Source organism: Belonocnema kinseyi, chromosome 5 (genome assembly GCF_010883055.1).
Source record: "Belonocnema kinseyi isolate 2016_QV_RU_SX_M_011 chromosome 5, B_treatae_v1, whole genome shotgun sequence".
NCBI lineage: Eukaryota > Metazoa > Arthropoda > Insecta > Hymenoptera > Cynipidae > Belonocnema > Belonocnema kinseyi.
Genome location: NC_046661.1, coordinates 115,546,599 through 115,560,550, shown reverse-complemented (window position 1 = coordinate 115,560,550; position 13,952 = coordinate 115,546,599). Strand labels below are relative to the sequence as shown.

Here is a 13,952-nt window from a genome sequence, read left to right as displayed (position 1 = left end):
CCCGACCTCGTCAAAAATTGGACCCTTCATCACGACAATGCGCCGGCGCACACCGCCTTCCTCTGCACCTCTGCATTGGCCAAGATGGGGGTTTCGGTGCTTTCCCACCCTCCCTAAAGCCCAGACTTGTCCCCTCCGGACTTCTTCTTGTTCCCGAGCCTGAAAAGAAAGCTGAAGGGGAGGCGTTTCAAGTCCATCGAGGCGATCCACAAAACTGTGACAGCCGAATTGAACGCGGTTCCGGCGGATGAGTTTAAAAAATGTTTCCTGCAAAGGAAGGACCGCTACCAGCGGTGTATTGACGCTCAAGGGTTCTATTTTTAAGAATATTAGTTGTATAAGCCAAAAGGTTTAATAAAACTGCTTAAAAAAATAAGGCTTATTACTTTTCAATCGAACCCTGTATAAAACTCAGCCTCAGAAAAAGACCCTTCAGAGGTAATCTGAGGGCTTTCGTGAACCTGAACGGAGAATCAACGGCGAGATTGATGCGCGCAGGCCACCTGAAGGTGAGATGGGTGTCCTGTCGCGTACAGAAGAAGATAGAGAGGGTACGCTGCTACCGCTGCCTAGACTTCGGTCTCATAGCATCAAACTGCGAAGACCCTGACAGAATGAAATCCTGTTGGAGGTGTAGCAAGGCGAGAAATAGGGATGTGGCGTTTAAAAACACACCGCCGTGCTATCTCTGTACCGAAAAACAGGAGAAGCCTCAGGCAGACCATTTCCCGTGTACGATAAAGTGCCTGGCCTTCAGGGAGGCAGCTTCTTCTAGAAAACTTCCCGAACGTCCAAGCTATAGAATGGCATCCAACCAGGATGCCGAAAGCAGACGAACCCGATGTGCTGTACCACTACACCACTGAGGGCGATGCAAGCATCTTGGTTGTGCGTAGACACGAGACGAAATGAACGCCAAGCAGGCGACAATAGTTGGAAGCCGAAGCATGGCTTATTGGCCTTATCCCCATGTCCTTGAAGTAATGTGAAAGCGGTTCCGAGGACATGGGTTGGTCGGAAAGTAGTTAGGTTTTAGTGGGTAGGTGCCGTTTGCGGTAAGTCCCACTGTCACCTTCACTCCTTGTGGACTATGCGCCCATGTGTGCATCTCACGTGTATGTATGGAGGGGGTAATGTTGTGAACGTTTCTTTGAAGGGCTCGTGTACCCATGTTTCTCAACCGATTCTGACAAACAAATATATGTTGGATAGGGAAATACTTTATCTATGTTTTGCCGTGTTTGAGATTTTTATAAAAAAATAATGACGGTAAGTTACGAGCGAAAAACGAAAAGTGGTTTTTTTGACATTTTGCAATTTGGGGGGTAATGTTGTGAATGAGTTTCTGGTCGCAATAAACATACCAACATGTGTCCGTAATAGTCACAAAAGTTATTGAAAAGAATAGAAAAGCACGAAAACTAGAATTTAAGTATTTATATGGAATCAGGTGAGGTACAAACACGAAAAACGTGATCAACTACAGAAACGCGGGTATGTGATGAACATCAATAAAAAAAATAGTTTTTTTAACGATGACGCTTCGTCTGGTACTTCAGAATAACCTTCTCAGTATCATTGATTTTGGATGCTTTAGCGGTAACTATTGCTGACTTTTCAGCTTCTTTTTGTCGCTTTTTTATCTCTTTATTGATTTTTCTATCGGCAGCCAATTGCTTCTTAACTACTTGAGTTGCCTTCTTTTGGGCCGCTGCCTCTTGCTCACTACGCAAGGACTCCATCATCTAGGGGTCGGTGAGAAGTGCAGACTTACGACGCTTGCGACCACGACTGCTTGCCTTACGAGCTGAAGTTTTTGGCAATGGTCGAAGAGTTTCGAGCGCGAGCGTTTGGTTAAGATTTGCTTTGCGAACATCAAGCTGCATATTTTCGTTTAAGGCATCCAATGGATCGGAGACTGATGGACCAGGAATTGCTGAATCGGACATTGATGTTGTAGGTGTTGCTGTATCAGATGTCGATGTACCATGGATCGTTCGATCGGATGTTGATGTGCCGGGTGTTTTTGGCTCAGACGTTTCTGTTTCAGATGTTGAAGAGTTGGCTTCGTCTAAGTACGGACGATCAGTTACCAAAGATGCCAGAAAATCATCTTCCGTGAAGATATCCCTGTTGAATGGCCAAATACCTGATGCTTTGAATCCACTGATGATATTCATGGATGAGGCACCTTTGTGGATCGGTTCGGCGACAAGGTCGGCAACGTTGTTGATTGTAATTGGAATGTTTGGATGATTGAACATCCACGTCTTGCATGAATTGTTGTAATAGGTTTTCAATGGTCCGAAAACTCCCTTATCGAGGGGCTGCATTTTGTGACTTGTATGTGGAGGCAGCCTCAATACGCCTCATACGTTGTTCCTGAATTTTTTCAGAATTTTTGCATGCCGGGAAAAGGGTCCCGGACTCAAAGGGTTAATACTATAGTTCACAATATTGCCCCCAAACACATTCACAACATTACCCCAAAGCACTTCTGTCACTTTGACCCTTAGGAATCCTAATTACAATCGAAATTATCAACAAACCAACACTGGATTCGTGTTCAGCGGAAAATTTCACTTGGACAAATACTCACCTGATATTATTTTTCGAAAGATGTACGGCTTTTTTGAGGAGACAACTATAAAAAACTATCACTGCAGAAATTCGAGTTTTAACAATGACGCAGTAACTATTAAGATTGATGTACCACTACAACCGCACTTACATGCATGAGAATTGTTGGTCAACAAGGCAACAACTTTACGGACGACAAGAAACTTACTTCAGTAGTTCAGTCGCTAAAGTCAATTCATAATATTACCCCCTTCTACTCTATGCATTGGTATATTGGGCTTGTGGTCACCAAGGTTCGAATGTGGCTGGTGCATGAGCATTTTTCCGTTTTACTTTTTTAACAAAACAAAGAAGAACTGCTACTACTACTACTACTACTACTACTACTACTACTACTACTAATACTACTAGTACTACTACTACTACTACTACTGCCACTCCCGTGCGGGGTTGTTGGACACCCATCGGGCGCCTCCCCATGTTGCGGATAGGGGAATGCCTCCCAGATATGGGTGGTACCGGGGAAATGAAATACCCGGGGCGGACAAAAACCAGATAGGGGAAGAAACCCCGAATTTCAAATCAAACATGAGTAGTTCTTTGAAAAACGTACTATCCCAAGAGAGTATCAGTCTCTCTATCGGTTCCGATCGGGTGAAAGCCCCGGTGGCCGATACCGGCTCCAAGGATTTTGGGGGGAGCCAAAAGAACGAAATAGGCGAGCTACTACGGATGCTTACGGATGCCATAAAAGGTATGGAATCCCATGCCAAGGACAGGAAGAACCTTGATAGGGAGATAAAGGATGGAATAAAGCTAGCACTTAAAGCATTAAAGGGTTTCAGTCAATCACTGGTACAGATAGGGCTTGAATTTCCAAACCCTGTAGATGCTATCCCAAGCACCAGCGATCGTGTTTTTATTTCCCAGAAACCTTTAGTGGACCAGAGCTCCGCCGAGAGGTCCTAGCAGCGGAGAGATGCTCAGGCCTACCAAGAAGCCACAGGTTTCAGGTGCCACTCAGGAATGGGTAGACGTGCCGAAAAAAAAGAAGAAGAGAGATCGTAAGGCCCAAGCCGACACTGCGAAAGCCGGCAAAAGGGACTCAAGAAGAAAAAAGCGCCGAAAAACACGACCAGAGGCTGTTATAATACAGCCTGTAGTTGGTCGCAGCTACGCGGAAGTGGTTACGGACATTAAGAAGTCCGTAAACCCTGAGGACATGGGGGTGGAGATTAAGGCCATCTGGAAAACGCTCCAAGGGGGTGTTTTGCTGGAATTTGGCAAGACCACCACCGCTCAAAAGAAGTCAGAATTTAGTGAAGCCCTGCGAGGCGTGATAAAGGAGACCGGAGTTGTGCGTCAGCTAGCACCGCGGACGTAAATCCAAATCTTCGATTCGGACATCGCGACAACTGCAGATGAAGTGCAGATGGCCCTTCATACTGCATTGAAGTGTGAAACGAGAGATGATTTCATTATCAATATGACAAAGAAGGACACCAGGGGGAGTCTGATGGCCTTCGTCCAGATGAAGGTTTCAGATGCCAAAGAGCTTTTACAGCAAGGGCATGTAAAAGTTGGCTGGGTCAGATGCCGAATTCGGGAAAAAGTGCGTGCGGTTCGCTGTTTCCGCTGTTTCGACTACGGTTACACGGCAGCCGAATGTAAAGGTGCGGACCGAAGCAAATTGTGCAAGTGTGTGGTCTACAGAGAGGCTGACCGAAAGTGCAACCACTCGAGGCGATGACGGTTCTCCTCCAGGGTAAACTTGGTCGCTGTAGGCTAGCACAAAATTTAATGTCTCGGCTGGCTTAAGAAAAAAAGGCTGACCTCTACATTGTCAGCGAGCAGTATCAGAACGGCAAAGGCCCAAACTGGTATTGTGACGACAGTGGTACTGCAGGTATCTGGGTGGTCAACAGCACCAAATTCCCGGTGCAGAAACATGGAAAGGGAGACGGTTTTGTGTGGATCTCGAACGGGAGGGACACCGACGTCAGCTGCTACCTCTCGCCGAACGGGGGGATCGCAGTCTTTCGCAGAAGGATGGTGGAGCTTGAAGATTTCTGCTCCACCATTGACGGCGATGTCATCCTTGCGGGCGATTTCAACGCAAAGTCCTGCGAATAGGGCATGGCTTGGACAGACCCGAGAGGCCGTGAGGTGACGGACATGATGGCCAGACTGGATTTGACCATCCTGAACTCGGGAACCTCAACTACCTTTCGGAGAAGGGGCTACCGAGAGACCATTCTGGATATCACCATGGCCTCGCCGGGCGCAGCGAGAAGGGTGCACGAGTGGCAGGTGCTCGAGGCTTATACAGCAAGCGACCACGAACACATCAGCATCCGTATGGGCTGTAGGTCCTCGAGTGCAAGCAGCAGCTGCATGAACGTAGGAGCAAAGAAGGACTGGAATGCTAGAAAACTCAGCTCGACTAAACTTCTTAGCACAATCGCTGAAAAGGGCAGTTGTATGTTGGAGGAAATAGCACATCCGGCCGCCTCCAGGAAAAACGTTGACGAGTTTGCAGACAGCACTATCAACTTGATTGTGCAGGGATGCAACTCTTCAATGCCGAAGAGAGTCCTGAGACCCCAGAAACCGCCGGTATACTGGTGGACGCAGGAGATTGCGGAACTTAGGATTGTTTGCTTCAGTTTGAGGCGAAAAATTCCTAGGAACCGCAGAAAACGTAAAGACGCAGCCCAGGCCAACAGGGAGTACCTGAACGCGAAGAAGGTGCTCAACCGGGCCATCAAAAAGATCAAGCGCCACAAGTGGATTGAGGTCAGAATGGCCGTTGATCAAGACACTTGGGGACTTGGCTATCAGATCGTAACGGGAAAGCTATACGGACGTGCGCCAGCCGCAGCCATGGAGCCCAAATTGATGGAGCAAGTGATTGGGGAGTTATTTCCCAATCACCCAAGCCGCGACATCATAGAGGAAGCGCTATCTGAAGCGGTCCCTCTTTTCACTAAGGAGGAACTGTGGATGGCAGCCTCCACAATGGTATGCAACAAGGCGCCCGGTCCTGACGGCATCCCGATGGAGGTGGTTCGGTTGATAGCAAAAGAACATCCGTTCATACTGCTCATCCTCTTTAATTCCTGCCTTGCATCTGGAGTCTTTTGTTCCAGATGGAATAAGCAGCGACTTGTTCTGCTAGACAAGGGTAAGGGGCCCCCGATCACGGCGTCTTCATACAGACCACTCTGTATGCTTGACGTCATCGGGAAGCTCCTTGAAAAGATGCTGCGTGCCAGGCTGAGAGCGGAAGTTCAGGCAGCAGGTGGACTCGCTGAAAACCAGCACGGCTTTCGTGAGGGCCGATCGACGGTAGGAGCTATTAGGGATGCTCTGCGGGAGGTAGAACGAGCCTGGAGTGGCAATCATTGTTCCAGGAAGGTTTGCATAATGATCACCTTCGACGTCAAGAATGCATTCAACTCTGTGAAATGGGTTGACATTCTTGACGTCCTTAGAAGGTGGTTCGAGGTGCCAGTGTACCTTCTGCGCATAGTAGGTGACTACCTTAATGATAGGTAGCTCATCTATGAAACGACAGAGGTTACACGCACTGCAGTTGTTGCAGCAGGAGTCGCCCAGGGGTCAGTACTTGGACCTAACCTCTGGAACATCGTATATGACGATGCTCTTCTGATGGATCTTCCCGTTGGTGCCAAGCTCATTGGTTTCGCTGATGACTTGTTGAAGTACCTAGGTACCTGGATAGATGAGAAACTCACCTTCAAGACTCAAATAACGAAGGCGGCTGAAAAGGCGGAAAAAATGTTCGCCATGCTGGCGAGGCTAATGCCGAACGTCGCTGGCCCGAGAAGCTGCAAGAGGAAAATATTATTGAGCGTGGCGCACTTAATAATGCTGTACGGTGCCGAGATCTGGGCTGATGCCCTGAGACATGAATGCCACATAAAAAAGCTTGTGGCAGTTCAAAGGAAGGGAGCCCTCAGGGTGGCTTGCTCGTATCGATTCGTATCGGGTCCGGCGGTGTTGGTCATATCGGGATGTATCCCCATTGACCTTCTCGCTGCTGAGAGGAAAAGGATATACGAGGCCAAGAGGGTAAGTGACGACAAGGCCATCGCGACCAGGGAGAGGCAAAAAACGCTTCTCAAATGTGAGGAGCGGTGGCAGGTAGAGAACGTGGGTAGGTGGACTGCCAGGATAATAGGCGAAGTGAAACCGTGGATCAACAGGGGACACGGTGATGTGAACTATCACATCACCCAGTTCCTCTCTGGTCACGGTCACTTCAATGCCTATTTATTCCGCAGGAAAAGGAAGCCTAGCCCTATCTGTGATTACTGCCCAGGTGAGGTAGACGATGCAGAGCATATGTTCTTTGCGTGCACTAGATGGTCAGAAGAAAAGCGGGCCCTAGAAGAGGAGATCGGCGTTAACTTGACACCGGACAACGTCGGAGCGCTAATGATCAGCTCTCAGACAAAATGGGATTCCATCGTTCACTTTGTCGAGAAGGTTCTCAGAGAGAAGAAAACAGAAGAGCAGCTCAGGGAGAGAGAGGCTCAATAGTACAGGAGACCATCTCACAGGGTCGAAAGCCGGCGAGCCCGAGAAGAGACAACTGTCTCTTCTGCCGAGGACGACGCGTACCCTAGCTGAGGCTGGTTGAAGGTCTATACTTTGAACCTGGTGGATGCCAAGCAGGCAATTTCGGAAGGAAGCCGAAGCACGGCTTACTAACCAATAACCTTGGACTCTGAAGTAATGCGAAAAGCGGTTCCGGAGTCCACGGTTCGGAGGAAAAGGAGTTTGGTTAAGTGGGTAGGCGCCGGTTGGTGAGTCCCACACTCACGTTCGTTCCTTGTGGACTATTTGCCCATGTGTGCATCTCACGTATATATACGTTACGTATATATGCGTGATGTGTACATATTGGGCTCATGGTCCCCAAAGTTCGAATGTGGTAAGTGCATGAGCATTTTCCGTTTTACTCCTTTAACAAAAAAAAAACTACTACTACTACTACTGCTACTACTACTACTACTACTACTACTACTACTACTACTGCTACTACTACTACTACTACTACTACTACTACTACTACTACTACTACTACTACTACTACTACTACTACTACTACTACTACTACTACTACTACTACTACTACCAAATTCGGAGGAGCACTTAAGCAAGCAGTACTGGAGGGCGGAGAAGTTCACCTACTCTCGCCAAAGTGTCAGGTAGGGATCCGAGATTTGGATATGTTTACTGAACCTGAAGAAGTGAAAGTAGCCCTTCAAGCTTTTCTCGGGGAAGAATATAACGAGGATACTAAAATCAATATGACGAAATCTGACTCTAGAGGAAGCCTGAAAGCTTTTGCTCTTTTAAATGGGACGACAGCAAACAAGCTAGACAAGGCAGGTCACATCAAGATAGGATGGGTAAATTGCCGAGTACGAATCAAAGTACAGGTGGCACGATCTTATCAATGCCATGGTTTTAGACACATCGCAGTTGCATGTAAGGAACTCGAGCCAAGACGACCACACAGCACCTGACTGCTCTGGAAGGCCTAAATGCATCCTGTGCTCAAACAGGTCGGACGAGGCCCCGACGGACCATTTTCCCGGTTTATATAGGTGTGCATGCTTCAAGGAGGCAGAGCGACCTTATGGAATCATAAGTCCCGCGCAATGTTGGGCGCCTGGCAAAGACAACGGAGAGAGCCCGAAAGGAGGAAAACATAAGGCTGGACGCAAGCCACATTAGGACACAGACTGAAAAAGCTGTGGAAACTCCGGCTCCGCATCATGGGAAAAAAGGAAACCCACCCTGAGTCCCGTTAATGCAGGTAGCTCCAAACAAATGATTAAGAAGAGGAGGACCGGAAACGCTTGAATGCCCGTGACCTGGACTCCAGACAAGAAGGAAGGAGAAAAAAACCTGGTTTCGGCAAAAAGCAGAAGAAGACGCAGCGGCGTTCTCGACCAGAGTCGGTTTTAATCAAACAGGCCGAAGGTTTGAGTTACGCAGAGGTCCTCAAGGACCTCAAGCCGAAAGTTAAGCCTAACGCATTTTGCGTGAAAATCAAGGGGGTCAGGCAAACCAGAAACGGAGAGGTCCTTGTGAAACTAGGACCTACAGGAAAGGGAAGAGTCAAGCTGTCAGCGGCAATAAGAGGAGCGGTAGGTGAAGAGGGAATAGAGCGCAAGCTCGTCCCTCGTATGGAGGTCGAGATCTTATACCTGGACACTACCATAGACGCAGATGAGGTCAAAGCGGCCGTAAGGAGCCATTTCGGCAGCAACAATGTAGGACAGGTAAAGGTCAGCCTCACGAAAATTTTCTCCAGAGGCAATCTGAGGGCTTTCATGAAGCTGACAGAAGAGTTGGTGGCGAGACTGATGCGCAGAGGACACCTGAAGGTGGGGTGCGTGTCCTGTTGCGTACAAAAGAAGATAGAGAGGTTAGGCTGCTACCGCTTCCTAGGCTTCAGATAATGGCAGTTGCGAGGGCCCTGGCAGAACGAAGTCCTGTTGGAGATGTGTCAAGGAAGATTATAGGGCTGTCTAGTGCAAATGTACACAACAGTGCTATCTTTGCGCCGAAAAACAGGAGAAGTCCCGGATAGATCACCTTCCGGGGACGATAAGGTGCTCGGCCTTTAGGGAGGCAGCTTCAACTAAGAAGCCTCCCTGACGTCCAAGCTGAAGAAACAGACCCCACCAAGATGCCGAAAGCCGACGACCCGATGTGCGGTACCACCGCTTTACTAAGGACGATGCGAGCATCTTGATCGGGTATAGAACGAGGATGAGGTGAACGCCAAGCAGGCAATGTATGTTTAAAGCTGAAGCACGACTTACTAGCCTTATCCCCATGCCCTTGAATTAATGCGAGAAGTGGTTCCAAGGACATAAGTTGGTGGAAGGAGAGAGGGTTAGGTAGTGGCGGACTGGCTTGAAAACTGGTAAAGACCTATTTGAAAATTTGTAGGTCGTTTCTGATTGATTCCAGATTGTCCTGGGGTCCTCACCAAATCTTGGCTCAAAATTTCAGCAGCAACAGTTTATGAAATCACAAGGTATTCTGTTATCTCTCGCACTGTCAAATAACGATTTCCAACAATTAACACTCTCACTCGTTCCACATTTTTAGGTGTTTTGGCCGTTACGTGTCTTCTAGAATGACAGTCACTTTCCATTGAAGTAGGATTACTTTTAAATCTCCGAAACCCACTCTTTAGTTTGAGTATTACTTATAGACTCATGACTAAACACTTTCCGAATCATAATGATAGTTTCCGAACATTACTGACCAAGTTTTGGGAAGAATTTAATGCACAGTTTTTGTTCAATGCGTTCCGTCATCCTTAAATGCGACACGTACGCGGCTAGAATTTTAATCAACTTCGTACGCCTGTCTACTAAAAATTAGCAGATCCATTTTACTTAGCAGGAAGCCTCACAAGTCCCCGCTAAATGGTAAATACCTGTTTTGGACAATAGCATAGGTGGGTACAAATTTAGAGCACAAGGTCGGATAATTTCCGGACAGACCTGAGGCTCTATTCTCGAGTTTTTTTCGTATACGAATTTTGCGACTTCCAAATACTTTCAATGAACCCTATTCTCGAACCCTCACTGGCAGTTTGTATACTTGAAAAGTCTCGTATGACATGCAAAGAATGGGTATATGCCACTCTAAACCTATGTTCGTATACAAATCAAGAGTTTGATCATGCGTAGTGATTAAATTTTACGATTTATGAAGCGGTAAAAAAGGTGACAGGAGAGAGAGTGATAAAAACAAATGTTTTTTACAAATTGATACAATAAGTGGATTATGTATCGTTTAATTGGTATAAAAGTTGCAACATTTGGGAATATTTTATCCTTTTTCATATTCAAATTCTTCGGAAATATGTTTCGATTTGAGGTTAAAAAAGAATTAATTCAAAATTGTAGGTACATGTCATTATAAATCCAATGAAAATATTGAAAAGAACATTCTAATTTGGCAAAATGTGCCAGAAACGTTTACACTGCCTAATAAATCATGATTTTATATAATTTCCAAACGTTATCTGGTATACAGACGACGACAATGACGATCAATGACGACGACAGACAGACAAATACCGACATAAAAACTATTTATTTGTGACTCAGGAGGCCTCAAGACGTCGATATTTTATGAAATCCACGAAAGTCAGTTTTCAGGTAAAACCAATACCTTCTTTATTATGGAAAAGAATGTAATAATAAAATTAAATAAGTTAAGCAAGGTAATTATTTGAAGATATTTTTTCAATTAATCAATATTTCTTTAGCCATTGACTTTTCTTTCCAATTGAAATTAATTTAGCTGAAAAAGTAAAAAAAAATCTACAATTTTGTCTGTCTACCTAACTTCAAATGCACTTTTAGCCATATTTTTCTTTACTAGTATCATATTACACACAAATATGAATAGTAACACATTTTCATATTATATTTTTATATAATCTTATATTTAATATATCTTTAATGAGTTTACCCAGAACCACGTGCTCACAGCGAAAGAATTCAATTTTGAAACCCTTAACTTGTTTGGTGCATTTCACATGCGACTCTATAAATCATTTCATTATCTCAAATCGTTTGTCACCAGTAAATCACTAGAATTTTGCTGCGAGTTAAACGTGACAATGCTGTTAAGTATATTCGTATACGAATACAGTACAAGTTCGATAACTTGCCGTCCGATAAGTGTACGCTTCCCTTAAAAGATCATCACACCTAGGGCACGCACAGTAATTGTGGTTCTCCCACCACGTGTGCTCTTTTTCTAATGATTTGCGCCCAAGATTTACGCATGCGCGCACCTTATATCGTGCTCTTACTGGGGGCATCCGATAAGTCCGCAATTCCTGGAATTTTCCGCCCCTACAAGCCCCGAAGTTGGATAGTTATCGGACTTTTACTGTAACTCGAATCGCAAGTTCGAAAAGTTCTCGAGAGAAATGACTACCTTCTTGTATACGTAAGTTACCATTCGAACGAACTCGATAATAGAGCCCCTGGTATATTGTAAATATGTCTTCCGATTGGTAATCATTGCATATAATGAAGTACAATACCATGAATATATTTCATAAAGTAACTTATCGTAAATTACGTTAATTCAAATAACAGTTACCCAAAAATTGTAACGCGTTAACGTTATCGTTACTTTTTTAAAATAAGTAACGTGTTGTTACCTTTGCTGTAGTTAAAAAAAATTATTTTAATTTAGTGGATCAGAGCTTACCAGCTAGAGATGCAAACATGTAGTAGAGCGTCCAAGCAATGATAAGATTATAATACAGCATCACTACCGAGCTGACCAAAACCATTCCATATCCAACGCCTCGAAGTAAAGGGCAAAAACGTTTGTAGGCCGCCACTGGGCCCAGACTTGCATATTGACCTGAATATTTACATAAAAGCCATTATTAATTCAAATTCAAACAAAATAAACGAGAATGTAGAATTTAAAAGAGAAAAACTATTTTTTATATTTAACAATCAAGGAGCCGTTAAAGACATTCCCTAGCTTCTCGTGGGAACAACAATGACAACAACAAACATAGTTGTAGTAAGTGCGGTTCAAAACAACAGAACGCGCAGGGCTCCCGACAATGGGTCGGCCAACAATGCCGACCAATCTAGAGCTGGGGGAGCCAATGAAAATGGATACAATGCGATGGATCGGCGGGATCTCGTGACCTTTGGGTGGACGGAGCAACTAAATCACGGCTTGCTAGACTGCTACGATGCGAGTGTGGCCCGTGAACGGGTTTACATTGCACGGCTGCATGCTCTGTGGTGCGAGAAACACCCGGAGCTATCGCACTTTTCGCAGCAACGTCTGCGAAACCATGCTCAACTACTCCGTAAAAGGAGCTATGTAAGCGAAACGCCTACTCTACCCCAGCTAGAACAAGCCGGCAACAAAGAAAGAGAGGCGACACTAAGACCAACCGCGGGCAGGCATCCAATAGATGAAGAGCGATGCTTTACGACCCGGAGAAACATCAACACCAAGGTTTCTCTCAAGCCTAAAGATCTGGCTGAAATGGATGACGAGCTTCGCGGACATTTTTTCGGTGAATCCGACCTCTGGGCTATCAATTATTATGTGTATAATGCAGCGAGAGCTTTGGCCGATGCGAACCGTAAAACAAAACCAACAACTGATCATAAGACCAAAAGACGAATGCATCAACTTGCCATAAAGATAGGCTGGGCAAGACAGTACGCGTCCCGCATTCAATGTGTGATTGACTACATCACATCTGGCAGGAATTTTACCGCCAAGGTTCGAAAGTTCGCGCGCGAACTCCGGACCAGTTATCACACACTTAACAAGTCAAAGCTGCTGACCATCAGGCAGCATATTGTTGAGAGAATACGGATACTATCTGACGCTCAGAGAAGTCTAGAGCGGAGAGAGATGGGTCAGAGAAAATCAACAGGTTCTCTATGACCCATCTCGACTCTTCGAAGTATTTTGGAGAGAAGTCTACGAAGTTCAACATAGACTGGACGAAGACTCAAAAAATATAAATAGCTTCAAGGAGTTATGTGTTGCCCTCATAACACCTGATAAAGAATGCCCATCCATCACTACCGAGGAGGTGAAAAAAGTATTAAGAGGGATGAAGAACTATTCCGCACCGGGACTAGCTTGTATCAAAACATTCTGGTGGAAGAAGTTTTCTTCAACCCATTAGCATTTGGCCCGTATTTTCACCTCATATTTGAAGTCGGAAGAGCCGATTCCAGAGTGGTTGGTGGAAGGGCGCATAATACTCCTGCCTGCTGCGTAGCCGGATGTCGGGAGAACCTTCTCATCGATAGATGTGTCTGCAAAAATGCAGCATTCTACCAGCGTGACCTATCGATGGCCTGGATTGATTATCGGAAAGCTTTCGATTCTACATCTCATAGACTTATCATCTGTCTTTTGGAAATCTTAAAGGTTCATCCGCAAATAGTTGGGTACATAGAGAGATTGATACCGCTTTGGAAAACCAGATTTACTATCTCTTCTGGCAAAAATCGTGTGACAACTAACAAGGTCACGTTTCAGAGAGGTGTCTTTCAGGGCGACACCATGAGCCCACTCCTCTTTTGCCTTACATTATTGCCACTATCTGTAGCACTGCGCCATTCCGACGGGCACTTGTGCGGCAAACCTGCAGATCGAAAGTACAAGGTCACTCATGGTATTTTACATGCACGATTTTAAGATCTATGCTAAAAACAGAGAGCAACTGCATCTAGCTCTGGGGATTGCCGAACGATATACTAAGGAAATTGGAATGGAATTTGGGTTAGACAAATGCG

At 45.6% G+C, this 13,952-nt stretch overlaps 1 protein-coding gene across 2 annotated transcripts in view; it reads right to left on the bottom strand.

The window, feature by feature from the left end:
- The window catches only part of LOC117173512 (sodium- and chloride-dependent glycine transporter 1), a 74,454-nt gene that overhangs the window by 32,266 nt on the left and 28,236 nt on the right, over window positions 1–13,952 (bottom strand). For both annotated transcript variants that reach the window (XM_033362137.1, XM_033362136.1), the window contains exon 4: window positions 11,872–12,030. In XM_033362137.1, the coding sequence (XP_033218028.1) occupies window positions 11,872–12,030 (159 nt within the window). The remainder of the gene's footprint in view (window positions 1–11,871; window positions 12,031–13,952) is intronic.